This window comes from Podarcis pityusensis, assembly GCF_964106645.2.
Source record: "Podarcis pityusensis genome assembly, chromosome: 1".
Taxonomy (NCBI): Eukaryota; Metazoa; Chordata; class Lepidosauria; order Squamata; family Lacertidae; genus Podarcis; species Podarcis pityusensis.
In genome coordinates, this window is record NC_138028.1 from 97,328,201 (window position 1) to 97,342,206 (window position 14,006).

Genomic DNA, 14,006 nt, shown 5'->3' on the forward strand with positions numbered 1-14,006 from the left:
AACTGCCTTGAGATCAATTCTGAAGAAGAACAGCAATAAAATAAGCAAATCGAAACAGAGAAAGCTGCCTATGAGGGTAGATTGCTCTATTAAGATTTTTTTTAGTTTAATTTCCGTCTATCATCCATCACCCATCATTATAGCAGGGACAGATGCCAATGTCATTCAGCTTCCAAACCAAATAACCGTTTCATCATTCCAAGCAACCTGGAATCCAAAGATAGACGATATTCCTCTGAGAATATATAAATACAATTTAATGGCTGCTGTGTTATTAAAGAACAAAAACAAAAACAAGCCCCTCAAAGGATTTTAGATAATGTCAAAATAGCAACAGCTTCAGAACTAAAAAAAGAAAAAAAGTTAACAAACAGGACAACTGCCAGTTCAGCCACTGAGACCATGGTGACAGTGTATTATCCATTGTTTTTCTATGGCAAGGATAAGAACTTGAATAAACATGCAGCATTGCCAGCTCATGGAGGAAGCACACTGACAGGAAGAACATAGGACACTATCTTACAGAAGATCAGACTATTTGCTCATCTAACCCAGTATTGTCTACTCTGACTTGCAGCACCTTGCCAACGTTTCAGACAGGAGACTATCCTATCATCTCCATGTCTCTTTCTAACAAGAGAACCTGGGACCTTCAACATGTAAAGCATCCCCAACTGATGAGCACACATAATTGAAGCGGAATGGTGTAGCCCATCAGGGCAAGGCCAAAACAAACTTACGCCTGTGATAAAGGATAGAATGGCACTACCATCGTTCCAGAATGCCAACTGGACTGGAAGTTGAATCTTCCAGGTTAACTATGGGGTGCAGGATGGGCCATGTGGGACACACATCTCTGTCCTCCAACAGTCAAGGTGCTCCTGCATATATCCAGGGAGCCTCCAAGCACCTATGGCCTGAAACAATGGCCTCACTTTGCCTAAAGGTAGGACCAGCCTCACAGTCAATACACACATAACTTCCACACAAAGGAGCAGAACAAAGTATTGCCACTACTCTATGTTACTTTGCCCTCTTTTCCTGATAATGTGTGCTAGAACATGTGCAATGCGACACGCATAGTGCATAGTGCATTTCCCTACAGTGACTTTAAATAGGTGCAAGGAGGGGAGAGTAGCACAATGAGGTCACACCTGGCATGGTTTGTACATTATACAATGCCAAACTACTGTTTAACATGAAGGAGTCAAGTGTGCTGGTGTACATTTTGAAAATTGTGACCACTTTGGTCCTCTTACAGTCCTTCTGCTGCTGCACTACCAAGAGCATTACTTCTGAAGTCAGGCTCATGCTTGGTCTCACGCCAAACAAACCACAAGCTGTAACCAAGATTTGTTTGTGGCTCGCCACTCATGCTTTGTTTGGAGCTAGACATACATGATCCCAGATTTGGATGTAATGCTAAACCTAGTCATGGTTTGGCTTGGCTCCTAGTAGTAAGGCATCGATCAGTGGCCACAATCTTCACCCTGTGTACCAAGAAACTTGTTTTGCCTAGGGCAGGGCCTGACTGGCGGTATAAGAACTACTGCTGCTGCTGCTGCTGCTATCCAGGAGGACTCCCCTGCTGAGCGCCTGAGGGCCCCAGTCCTGCCACTCACCACCTGGTCTAGGGAGGGGTCTGACAGGCCTATAAGAACTGCTGCTGCTGTTGCTACTGGGCAGAGAGGGCTCTGGTTGTTTTTTTGTGCATGTGTTCTTTAAATTGCTGTTATTTTTTACCAATGTCATTTAAAACTGTGATATTAATGCTATATTCTTAGTTTTAGATTTTTATTTATGTGGAAATTGTTTTCCACTTGGTTGTGTATATTTGATGTGGTTTATTTATTGTTTATGACTTTTGTAATTATGTAAATCTTGTCATGTTGTAAGCCGCCTTGAGCATTGTTTTTAACTGTGGAAAGGCAGCATACAAATAAAATGATGATGATGATGTTCACAGTTTGCCATGGTTTGCCTTATGGCAATATGAAAACTGAGCCATTGTGTTATACTACAAGTGAATACAGAAGGCAAATAGGGAAGGCAACTCTATGTCTAAAATGTTTAGCTCAATACTGAAGAGTATTGATCTTGGGACACTAAAATTAAGTATGCTTCCATGCAGTAAAGGAATCAACATATTTAATTACTGCAAAATTTGTGATACCTTCTGCCAACTTATTTATTTATCAACACAACAATGAGAACAACAGTACTGTGACATCTTGCCAAAAACACAGTTAAGAATAACTATAAAATGAATATCAGGTGCAGTAATGTAAAAATTTTCATTCTAGAAGCAACACATGACTTGTCACAATGCTGCTCACAGCATAGGCATCTGAAATTACATGTCCCCAAAGTGGCATTACCCAGTTTCCAATAAAATATAATAATAATAATAATGACAATAATGACAATAATAGTCTTGTATCAGCCCTTCCGTTCCCAAATATATGCCAAGGAGTTAATGGATGAAAAGAGACAGACAGACAGACCACAAGAAACATAATAAAGGTGGGTTTCAGTAACTGATACAGTTGGATTCAAACAAGTGTATTGTATAGGAGGACACTATAGAAGAGTTTCCATAAACTCATCTTTATGGAGAAGGCCTGCAGGTGATGTTTTGCATGTAGAAGGTCCCAGGTTCAATATCTAGCATCTCCAGGTGGGACTAGGAAAGTCCACTGTCCAAAATCCTGGAGAACTGCTACTAGTCAGTGTAGACAATACTGAGCTAAATGGACGTGTGGCCTAACTTTGTATAAAACTGCTTCTTGCACATCATAAACCAGTTCATGTATCAATTGTCATAAGTATGCTAAATAGGGTGAGAGTATTTAATGACATCTGAATAGCAGGTCTAAGCAACATAATTATGGGATAGTAACAGGCCATGTACATGGACTAGGTTAGATGGTACTGGCATAAATAGAATGATGTGTGCTCACTGGTAGAAATGATGGGATTTATTTCAAGGAAGACATGCTAGACAATATTTCATTTGCGATGAAACAACTATCTTCAAAACCACAGCTTTCCAATTCCCACAAAAAGCCATGGTTTGATTGGTTCCTTAATCATATGTGATTAAATGATAGCTACACTACAGTTCTCACTGTGATTTATGCTTAATTGCACTTGTTGTAAGAACTAACCATGCAATTTAAGCTCTCCATCACTAACCAGCACGCTCTGAATAAAATGCATCTATGATTAAACAATTGTTGTTCCTCTTTTTCATTTAGACTGATTTTCTATAATGCAACATGTAAAGTAGTTCCAAATCTATGTAGCGCAGTATCACTAAAATATTAAGTAGTTCTGTCACTTACAAAAGTAGCCTGTCAGGAAGCTTAAGCATGCAGGCTTGCAATACAACATCATGTAAAGTTACAGTTATGCCTTTAGCACTCTAACCAATAGAATCATGAATACACCAAGCGATGTTTACAATGCATGAGGATCATCACACACAGTACTGCTTGCTGCTTAGCTTAGATGCAGTAGCTGTTGGGAATTAGAGTTTGGTACAACCGTAAAAAGGCACAACTTTTTGTCATTTTATACTAAAATACTCAAAGTACATAGACAAAACTAGCTGTTTAGCAAATTTTTAAAAAAATGTTTAAAGATGTAGCTGGACAGTTTATAGCCCCATCACCCACAAAACACATATGGTGTAATTAATGCCTCACCAGATCATGTGGGATATTTAATTGCACTGATCATAACCCTTCCAGCACTTGGGGGAAGAAAAGTAGCCCTTTTTTTTAAGAGAAGATGAACAGGGGCAGGCAAAGAAAGGGTGGAAAGAAAGGGAAATTAATATTTCTATTATCTGGAGTGAGCTGGTTTCTTTACAAATTGCTTCCGGAGAGCTTTAAAGAATCCTTCTGGGTCAGTAAGATAGGTCGGTTTCAGTGCTCAGGCACAGAAGTAAATTTACTTGAAAAGCTTCATTTATCTGAACCAACAGAGGCATAGATAATGAAGAGCAGAAATAAAGGTCTACTGCAACCACACCAACAGCTTAGATAAACCAGCCAGATCACAAGGAGGAAGCCGCTGGGATTAACCCCCAAGATTAAAAAAAATCTGAATCATGGAAATTATATACAAATACACACACACATGTGAGCACAGAAAGCTTTGGTCTCTCTTCCCCACCCCCCTTTCTCTCTTTGGTCATCCTAAAAAATATCATATTTCTCTGCTATCAATCAGAATTAAGCTGCTTATGGATGCGTAGCAACTCGGTACATGCAGTTGCCAGTAGCAACAGAGCATACAATTGTAGGGCTCTCCTCCTCCTCAGCAACAGCAGCAGCAAAAAGGAGGAGTGACCAAAGAGGGGCAGCAGCAGATGGGACAGCAGAGCAGGGACAGCAGAAGGAACAGGAAAATGAGAGGCAAGGGAAAGGGCAACGGATAGCAGCAGGAAGAAATGGAAACAGTAACAAAAAGCAGAAAGGACAGAAATGCTGGGCCAGACGGAGCAAAGATTCCACGGCAGTAATTTATAAAAGGACAATAAAAGGGCAAGAGTTGCAGGAGCTTCAGAAAACTGGTGGAGTAGTGACAGCAGCAGGAGGAACTCCAAATGACAGAATCAACAGCAGGAAGTTGACGGAAGCAAGTGTCTCCTATTTGTAGACTTAACTGCTCCGTCCATTCGGAAATCAACAGGGCCACTGTGTGTGCCGATTCGCCAAAGTGCTATGCAGCAGCTGTCTGGCTGCCATTCCCCTTGCCCCACATGTTGCCCCCTCACCACATGTTTAACAGCAATGCTAGTCCTGTACAGGCTGTTGAGAACTTGGCAGCCGACTAGCACTGCTGCTCAGACCTAGTGTCTGTGCATTAATCTGCACAGTAGCATGTGTGCCGAGGGTGACACCGGTTTGCATAGCGCTTAAAGAACAAACGACCAGACAAATGAGTTCCTACAGATAATCAGGAGGAGAAAATAAGACACACTCGTAGACATATAGATGCACGTGTTTACACCTACAAACGACATCTCCCCAATGCTCCATTGTCGGGAAGAAGGGCATTCCATCCAAATCACCTTGCGAAGTGGAGCAGCTGCCGCCCACGCTGGCGTCGACGTACGCAGCACGCTTCGCCCCCATGCACTTGCCCACGCTCGCCGTGCACATGCAACTTAGGCACCCACCAAGCGCCCGCGCGCAAGCCGGCCTCTTCGCGTGCATGCATGCACTGCACGCGTGAACCTCTGCAAAAACAGCATGCATGCCCGTGTCAGCTGCTCTCCCATCTTGCTTCCCGCACAAGTCCGCCCCCCGGCTTGCACCCCCCCCCGACGACCTCTCTCCCGTACTTCGCCCTTAACCCAGGAGTGAAGGGGAGGAGACGCCGGCCCGGGAGGGGGGGGGACACACGCCAGAGGGCGGGGTCCAGTCCAGAACTGGAGCGGGAAGCCGGCAGGCGAGCAGGTGAGGAAGCCGGGGAGGGGGGGGTGAGAAAGCGAGGTGAGGCCCGAGGAGGGCCCCGCCGTCGGCGTCCGCCTCTTACCTGCTCTCCGGAGCGGCATTCTGCAGCAGGCGCGCACCAGGGGCGGGGCCTCTATAATCCTCGCGGGCCTCCGGGAGCCTTGCAGGAGCCCGTCGCTGGCGGCGTCGGCGGGCCCCGAGTTCCTAAACTTCCCATGGCCGCGGCGGCGGCGCAGCGAGGGGCCCCCGGAGCATCAGCCGCCTTCGCCTCTTCGCGCTGCTCTAGCCGCCGCCGCCGCCGCCGCTTCTTCCGCTTTGTTGTGCTCCTGCTGCCGGGCTGGCTCTAGTTGGCGCTCCTTGTCGGGCTGCGGCAGGGCCGCCGCCGCCTCGCATGTGCTTGGGGAGGGCCGGCCAGGCGGCGGGGTGGGAAGGTGGCACACTTGCCGCGGGGAGGGGAGCCACTCAGGCGCGGCGGCGGCGGCGGCGGCGGCGGCGGCGGCTCCTCGAGGGGACGCGCGGAGGGGGCTCTGGCGGCCACCACCGTGTGCAAGAACTGCTGGTTCCGCGGCCGGGGCCTATCGACTCCCCGCGCCGCCCTGAAGGAACTGCTTAGGATCGGGGCTGTCAAATCCAGCCCATCTGCTGCAATCATAATCAGTCTCAACTGAATGACTCTGACAAATCTGTGCCTGCAGCAGGGGTTAGGGAAGTCAGGGGGAGGGAGGCAGGCAGGGGGGTGAGGGGAGGGAGGGCGTGAGGGGAGCTCTCGGCGAAATACTGCTATTGTGTGCTGGGAACTAGGGTGCCTGCGAAGTAAGAGGCAAGCGGGGAAAGAGAGGCGCTGGGCTGGGAGAAGGAGGGGGCAGAAGTGCCTCCCCACCCCCCCATAACACCCACTTTGCAACAGCGACAAAAAAGACACACACGCAAGAGCTCCCTCTGTTCCCAGCTCCGTTTGTCAACCCCTCCCCCAATAAACCCCTCCTGCTAATTAACTAAATCAACAATTACTGCACCTTAATCTGATTACCAGTTTTGCTCTGGAGGAACAAGCTGGTGCGAAAGATGCCAGCCTTAATTCTTTTTTCCTCAAGAAGTGAGGAGGAAGTGGGAGCCCCCCCCCCCATGCATTGTTTGAAACTGACAGGGTTGTGTACTTTGTAATGCTGCAAACTTGCCTAACGTCAAGTAACAGCAAGTGTACGAAAGGACATTTGGGTTGCAGGAGTGGGGGGCAATGGTGCTAATGGGAAGAGTTTGTAAATATTAAGGAAGTTGAAGGGAGTTTGGCTTTGGGGAAAACATTGAGTGGTTCACTTTCTGGTTAAGGCACCTCAGAGTTTCAGGGGAAGGGTGCCTGTGGAATTTCCAAAGCTATATACAGTGGTACCTCAGGTTAAGTACTTAATTCGTTCCGAAGGTCCGTTCTTAACCTGAAACTGTTCTTAACCTGAAGCACCACTTTAGCTAATGCGGCCTCCTGCTGCCACTGCGCCGCCAGAGCATGATTTCTGTTCTCATCCTGAAGCAAAGTTCTTAACCCGAGGTACTATTTCTGGGTTAGCGGAGTCTGTAACCTGAAGCGTATGTAACCCGAGGTACCACTGTAGTGAGTGCAGTGACTCCTTTGGGCTCTGGAAACCTTCAGGAAAGTAAGATCAGGGCAGTTTTGGGATTGCTTTTCTACATGTTCATATTTGATGCACCGATTGTCTTCTCAAAGGGCCTTCTAAGCCTAAAAGCTAGCATTCATAGAAGTCTTTGAGAAGATGGTAAGCCTGAAGCTATAATGTACCCACAATTACAATATCCTGCACACTAGTGATGCAGCTGATGTTCAAAATTGGGAAATTTAGAATACAGTACTTAGTAAGGAATCCTGACACCCACTTTGGTGACCATGCTTAGCAGTACTTTAGGCAGAAGACCCCTGGGAAATGCAGTTTCCAGGGCTCCTGAGACCTTACTAAGGACTCAGAAGCCCTGGTAAAGAATCCCTACTATGGTGGTTCATTTGGCGGAGAGACACGGTCAGGACCAACCAAAGTGTCAGAAACAAGTTTAAAGATCTCAAAAATTCTTTTTCAGACTGGATATTAAACAAAGAGGGACAGAGGCAGGGAGGATAAAATATGCATTGAAGCCCCATAATAGGAACATAATAAGCTTACTTAAACCTAATCAGGCCATTTGACTACCAGTTTTATCCAAGTATACACAAATATGTGACTCATGAAAGATTCCTTCAAATTTGTAATAGCAGTACAGAGTTGGGAGATACAGTGGTACCTCGGGTTAAATACATAATTCGTTTCAGAGGTCCGTTCTTAACCTGAAACTGTTCTTAACCTGAAGCACCACTTTAGCTAATGGGGCCTCCTGCTGCCGCCGCTCCGCCAGAGCACAATTTCTGTTCTCATCCTGAAGCAAAGTTCTTAACCCGAGGTACTATTTCTGGGTTAGCGGAGTCTGTAACATGAAGCGTATGTAACCCGAGGTACCACTGTACTACTTTTTAAGGATAGTACTGTTCCCAATATGACCTAAGTATCAGGGAAATGCAAAAAAATATAATATAGAACTCCTCCTCATTACCTTGCATTGTTATGTATCACTATACTGTTTAGATACATTTATGCTGTATATGTTATTTTGGAATTGTTTTATTGGAAATATTTGTGTGGTGGTGGTGGTGTTTTTAAAAAAACCTTTGTGCTGCAAGTTTTCCACAATGTCCCTGTAAGGAAATAGGAGATCTGTGTAGCTACATACACACCATACATTTAAAGTGCACAAGTGCATACACAAATAATCATGGGAACTATAATTTGTTAAGTGTCCTAGGAATTCTAAACTACACTTTCCAGGATTTGTGGGGGTGCTTTAAATGTATGGTGTGTATGCAGCCTGTGTGTCCTAGTCTCACCAACCAACCCCCCACCCCGCTCTAAGAAGTTCTACAAATTGTAGAGCTTAAAAACTGAGCAGATGGAGCTGGTTGGAGGAAGGTATAAAATATACATGGAGACTTCTTGTTTTCTAGGCTGTTCTGTTGCCTGGATGGCATAGTAAGGCAATGAAAACAGGACTCTTTTAGAGAGTGGGGCCCCTCTACATGTGGATGCTGTGTTTGAATGGGGAATGCTCATCTCCACAGTATTTTATAAAAGTGCGTGCAGATCTTATTTCTAAGCAGACACAAAAAAAGTCACTACTAGTAGGTGAAGAACTTCTGCCTAGTAACTACATCTTACTATAATGCAGTGATAAGTGCAAAAATCCTTAGAACGTTGGGGGGGGGGCTGATTCTTGTGTATACACATTTATTGTGCTACGTCTGCAGAAAAAAATAAGAGTTACTTCCAGGAAGATTTCCAGGTCTACTTATTTAGATTAAATGTCAAATGAAGGAACTTGGCGGCATTTTGGTAAAAGACTCTGTATTCTTGCCAATTAGGAGAATGTCTCTTGCTGGAGAAATAAAAGATGCACATAAGACTAGTGAGCTAGAAGTGGCAAAGGAATGTAAGATAAGGAAGCTAATCCAAATAAAACGGCAGAAACATAGTTTCTAAGCTATAAGGAAGGAAGTAGAGTAATCCAGGCCCCAGTTCGATAAAGCACTTAAGCATGCATCTAAATTTAAATACATAAACACCCAACACACCCCGGAAGAGCAGATTTAGAGACAATAAAGTCATATATATGCACAAGTGACCTACTGGGTTGTGGCTACAGAGCACAATTTCCCTTGTCCTCAGTTAATAAACATCAAAGTTCGTAATTGGATTCACAGTACATTAAGCCTCTGACATAATAAAAAATAATAATGCCATTGCAACAAACTGTTATCATACTATCAATAGTCCTTGCTTCAAAAGTTACCTTGCTAATTACAAGCCAGTTAGCTCAGCATTGATTTTGGGTACAGTAATGGAAACACTGATGTGGGGCTCAATTAATGCAGCTTAATGAGAGAAAAGTAAGATTGCATTCAGTCAGCATGGATTTTATGAAAGCAGATTTTGTCCGCTACATCCTACCAATGACAGTTGTTTGGTGGACAAAGCAAATTCATGGTCCTCCAATAACATTTGTAAAAAGGATCTGCTTGGCTCCATCTTAGCTAGCATGATTTCCCTGTAGGAACAGCAGAGTTGGTCCAGAGAAAAAGCAAATACTTCTGCCCACACATGGTTCTTTATTACAAATGTTTATAGAAAAGTGTGGGATCCAACTACAGCCCTCAATTAAAACAATTTCTACTCTTTTCTGTAGATAACATCTAACAAAGTAAAAATAACAGCATGTTATCTCAAAAGTCTGGTAATACTGTACACTATTTTCACATCATGTAACTTCACAATAGGAAATCATGCTATAACTTGACTGTCTCCTCAACTTTCATGTTAGGGAAAAAATGTGTAGGGGATTGATCCTGTAAGTATCCAGAGATGTACTGGTGATGGCTTTTAGAATCAAGCCAGATAAAAAAGAAAAAGCTCTGTTCATGCAGGTACTGAGGCCTGGCCATTGCCCAATGTAATGGACAAAATTGTAGGTGAAGTCGGTCAGCCAAAAATTGCTAAATGTTGTTTGTTGTTTGGGAGGATACTGTTGCACTCATGTTCTGCTTGTGGACTCCCATGAGCATCTAGTTGACCCCTGTGAAAACAGGATGCTGTGCAAGATGGGCCTTTGGTCTGATCCAGAGGGGTCCTTATTAATGAGAAAAACCATTACACTTTATCAAATACAGGAAGGAAGAGAACTCTTGCTAGCACCTTGCTCTTTAATCTAAGGTCCATCATAATATGAACCACAAATTCTTAGACATGGCTTCTGTGGAAGAAAAATGCTTGTAAAAATAGAGAATGGTCCACTGAGCTCTCCCAATAGGTGAGCAAATTCAGAGTCGAGAGTTCAGTGTTGTCTGTACTGCAGTAGTTCATGAGAGTCGCATCCTGACCTGTTAAAAACTAGAGTAGGGCAGAGATAAGTTTAGTTCCAGTGGAAGGGAACCTAAGTTCAGCACCTCCAAGACATCACATGTAGAAAGTCTGCCTTAAAACATGGCTTCATCAAATGAGATTTCAACCATAACTAATAAATTTCTAGAAACTCATCTTAAATTTCCAATGCTCTTTTGTACACAAGGGCAGAACACACAAACACACACACACACACACACACACACACGGGGAGAGAGTCTATGTAACCTATAAAAGAGCATGAAGTCTAATTGATCTTTATAGTACTTGCCTTATGCAGTAAATATTTGCATAGTTTTATGTAATACTTGTGTATTTGGGTGGTTGGATTGTGTATGTATGCACGCATATTGAAATAGCAGTCTTGTTAGTGTAAGTTTCATTCGTTTTTTAAAAACAATAAAATTACTCATCCCCACCTATTCCTTGTATCCCTAGCCCCTTAACCCTCTTCTTCACTACTGTCAGATTTCACTAACTTCCCCAACCATCCCAATTTTTATTTAGAGAAAAGAACAAAGGAAGTCCCTGCATAAAATTTTGTTTTATTTATTTTTGAAAAACCAGTATAGAACTGTGCAAAGTTTTGTTGCCCAGTGCACTGGGACCTAAAAAAGTGAGATGAGAAAGCTGTCCTACAGTGGCAAGAGGATTCCACACATGTGTCACAGATGATTTTCTTCCTCAGTGCCAGATCTTGGAGAAGGAATGTCCCTTTCTCCAGCCAAAGAACACTTTGGGATTTTTAGAACTGAGCAAAGATAGACACACAGTGCATTCCTAAACACATTTACTTGGAATCAAATTCCATTTAAATGTAAGTAAATGCATACAGAAGTGTTCTGTCAGCTGGAAACAAAGCCAAGCAGTGATTTCATATGTATTTTTTTGATTAAAAAAACCCACTGATATCCACCTGGGGAATGTCTCTGAAATCTCTGCTCAAAAAACAGCTTTTTCAGACTGAACACTGAGCATCGCTGAGATTTGGGTTAGGGATGGAGAACCAACATTGACTGCTAGAGAGTCCTGCTTAGAATGTTGCTTTGATTTTCAGGTTGTGCATTTAGCCCAGGGGTCAGCAAGGTTTACCTTGCCTGGGCCAGTTCACTCCAGCACGCCCGCGATTTCTGGCATCTGTGCAGACGCGATTTCCGGCGCCACTGAAGTGAGTCCCAGTGTTGCACTGGTTCAGCACAACACGCAGGGACTCACCGAGCGGGTGGCTCAGTTCGGGGGCAGCTCGAGGGCCAGTTAAATGACCCCTGTGGACCGCTTGTGGCCCATGGGCCTTAGGTTGCTGACCCCTGAACCAACGGTTGCTGACCCCTGAACCAACTGATAAGAAAGCCACAATATTGTATCATTTACTCTTGAAAATAATCCACCTAACGATTTTTACTAGTTCTAAGAGCTAGAACACAAGCGTATATAACGTTACAATATAAATAGCTAGTTGTAATTATCAGAGAGTCATGAAACAAAAACAGTTGTAAACTCCAATAAAACATTATGGAACATGTCTCTCATTTTTGCTCTCTTTCTGAACTTAATTTGGGAAAGGGGGGTATTCTTAAGTAAAAGTTGCTTCTGAAGTTTTCATATTACAGTGGTACCTCAGGTTACATACGCTTCAGGTTACAGACTCCACTAACCCAGAAATAGTACCTCGGGTTAGGAACTTTGCTTCAGGATGAGAACAGAAATCGTGCTCCGGCAGCGCGGCGGCAGCAGGAGGCCCCATTAGCTAAGGTGGTGCTTCAGATAAAGAACAGTTTCAGGTTAAGAACGGACGTCTGGAACAAATTAAGTACTTAACCCGAAGTACCACTGTACAACTGACACATCTGTATCACAGTGTATTTAACCATGTATGGAGTCCCAAGTGTTAGTGCATATTCAAGTTCAAGCAAAAATCTTTATCCATGGCCTGCAATCTTTTAATGTAATGCTGCCTATCATGGATGTTTGCATTTTTTGCAATTGCAATCTTCTAAACAAAAATGTTTTCCACTTAATCAACAGTGACTATTTTCACTGCCTTTAAAACACACAGTTGATGACTATATAAATAAGGTTCTAGAGAAAGGGTGCATTTTGAGGCATGCCAAAGACACATACTAGAAATCTGATAGAAGATGCCCAGCAACATCTGTTCTTGAGTGTTTGGCAAAGTAGCATGATTTAAGCTGAAAACACAAGTATCAAATGCTGAACCAGATTGCCCTGAAGGTTCTATCTATGCCAGTATTGTCACTCACTAAGCCTAGAATTTTAGATAAACCAAGACCGTCTTTTGGTCAGGAGTGGGTTCCTATAACTCGGGAATAAGAGAATAGGAATCAGGATTTCTTAATGTTAAGGGAGTGTGTAAGGAAGTATTCTAGACTTGACCTCTGTACAGTCTCCCACCTGAAGTGAGCTTTGAAGTGCAGGTTGAGCATCTGACAGCTAACTTTCGATAGACAGTCTAGTCTACACCTTCAAACACTCTTTTGATGGAATACCACCAGCTACTGATAGCCAAGAAGCGCCTTAAATCATCACTCATCTTCATCACCTCTGCTATTTCCCTCCCAACTATAAAGGGTTTCTATAAGATGCTATCCCTTGGGAGGCTCTCCTGCTGCATACATTTATATCCTTCCCACATCAGACAAAGACCTTCCCCTTCTCCCAAGCCCTTTAATAACTTTTTAACATTTTAATGTTACTTATTTTTTAGTTCTTGTTCAATTCTAATGATAGGTCTTTGTGTTTATCTGGGTGGGGTTCTTAATCTGATATTACTGTGCTGAATTTGAAGTTTTGTTGTACTTCGGCTTGTTTTTATTTACTAGTAGTTCACATTTTATCACATTTAGATGTTTTAATTTTGTTTCATTGTATGTTACCTCGAAACCTCTCCCTGGAGCAATTAATAAGTCAAACAAAGAAGCAAGCAAACAAAGGTTGAAGCAGGGAGCCTCCACACCCAGGAAAGGCTCATTGCTGTAAACATTGTTCTCAACACATCAAATGCAATGGTGGGGGCAAGAAGAGCAGTGTGATTTGGATGGGGCATGCTAAATGTGCAGCCCCAAGGCTCCTTTCAACATGCTGACCCACTATATGGGGGGGAAAGCATGAAGAATATTATTATCAGCGGAAGTCACTTGGTACACCACCGTCATAGTCACTCATAATGGTTGGATGTGGTGCTAGGGTCATAAAATAAAGGTCAAGGATCCCTGGACGGTTAAGTCCAGTCATAGGCGACTATGGGGTTGCGGCGCTCATCTCGCTTTCAGGCCAAGGGAGCCAGTGTTTGTCCACAGACAGCTTTCCGGGTCATGTGGCCAGCATGCCTAAACCGCTTCTGGCGCAACGGAACACCGTCATATGTTCTCTTTGACTTTCATATGTATATAAGCAATGCACATAAAATTATTCCTAACCTTAAGTATTTCCACTGACGTGGTATTTGGCTGTTAGCATAATGCGACTGCAAAATTACAGACCAGCAGCGATTTTGATGTTGCACCTTTTAACAACTTATAAGCCTCCAGTA

General features: G+C 43.6%; 1 protein-coding gene and 1 long non-coding RNA gene across 12 annotated transcripts in view; one reads left to right on the top strand and one right to left on the bottom strand.

Annotated features, from left to right (window-relative positions):
- NCKAP5 (NCK associated protein 5) overlaps positions 1–14,006 on the bottom strand; it is a 627,572-nt gene that overhangs the window by 352,185 nt on the left and 261,381 nt on the right. For 2 of the 10 annotated variants that reach the window (XM_081005043.1, XM_081005046.1), the window contains exon 1: positions 5,081–5,244. The exons of 7 other annotated variants lie outside the window; for them this stretch is intronic. In XM_081005043.1, the coding sequence (XP_080861169.1) occupies positions 5,081–5,229 (149 nt within the window). In that variant the 5' untranslated portion in view covers positions 5,230–5,244. Of the gene's footprint in view, positions 1–5,080; positions 5,245–5,547; positions 5,884–14,006 lie in introns of those variants that run through there. One more of the 10 variants, XM_081005054.1, reaches the window with a different exon arrangement.
- Positions 5,276–14,006, top strand: part of LOC308479331 — a 68,768-nt gene continuing 60,037 nt past the window's right edge. Inside the window, exon 1 of one of the 2 annotated variants that reach the window (XR_013987608.1) lies at positions 5,276–5,468. This is a non-coding gene — a long non-coding RNA (uncharacterized lncRNA). The remainder of the gene's footprint in view (positions 5,469–14,006) is intronic. The other variant, XR_013987609.1, reaches the window with a different exon arrangement.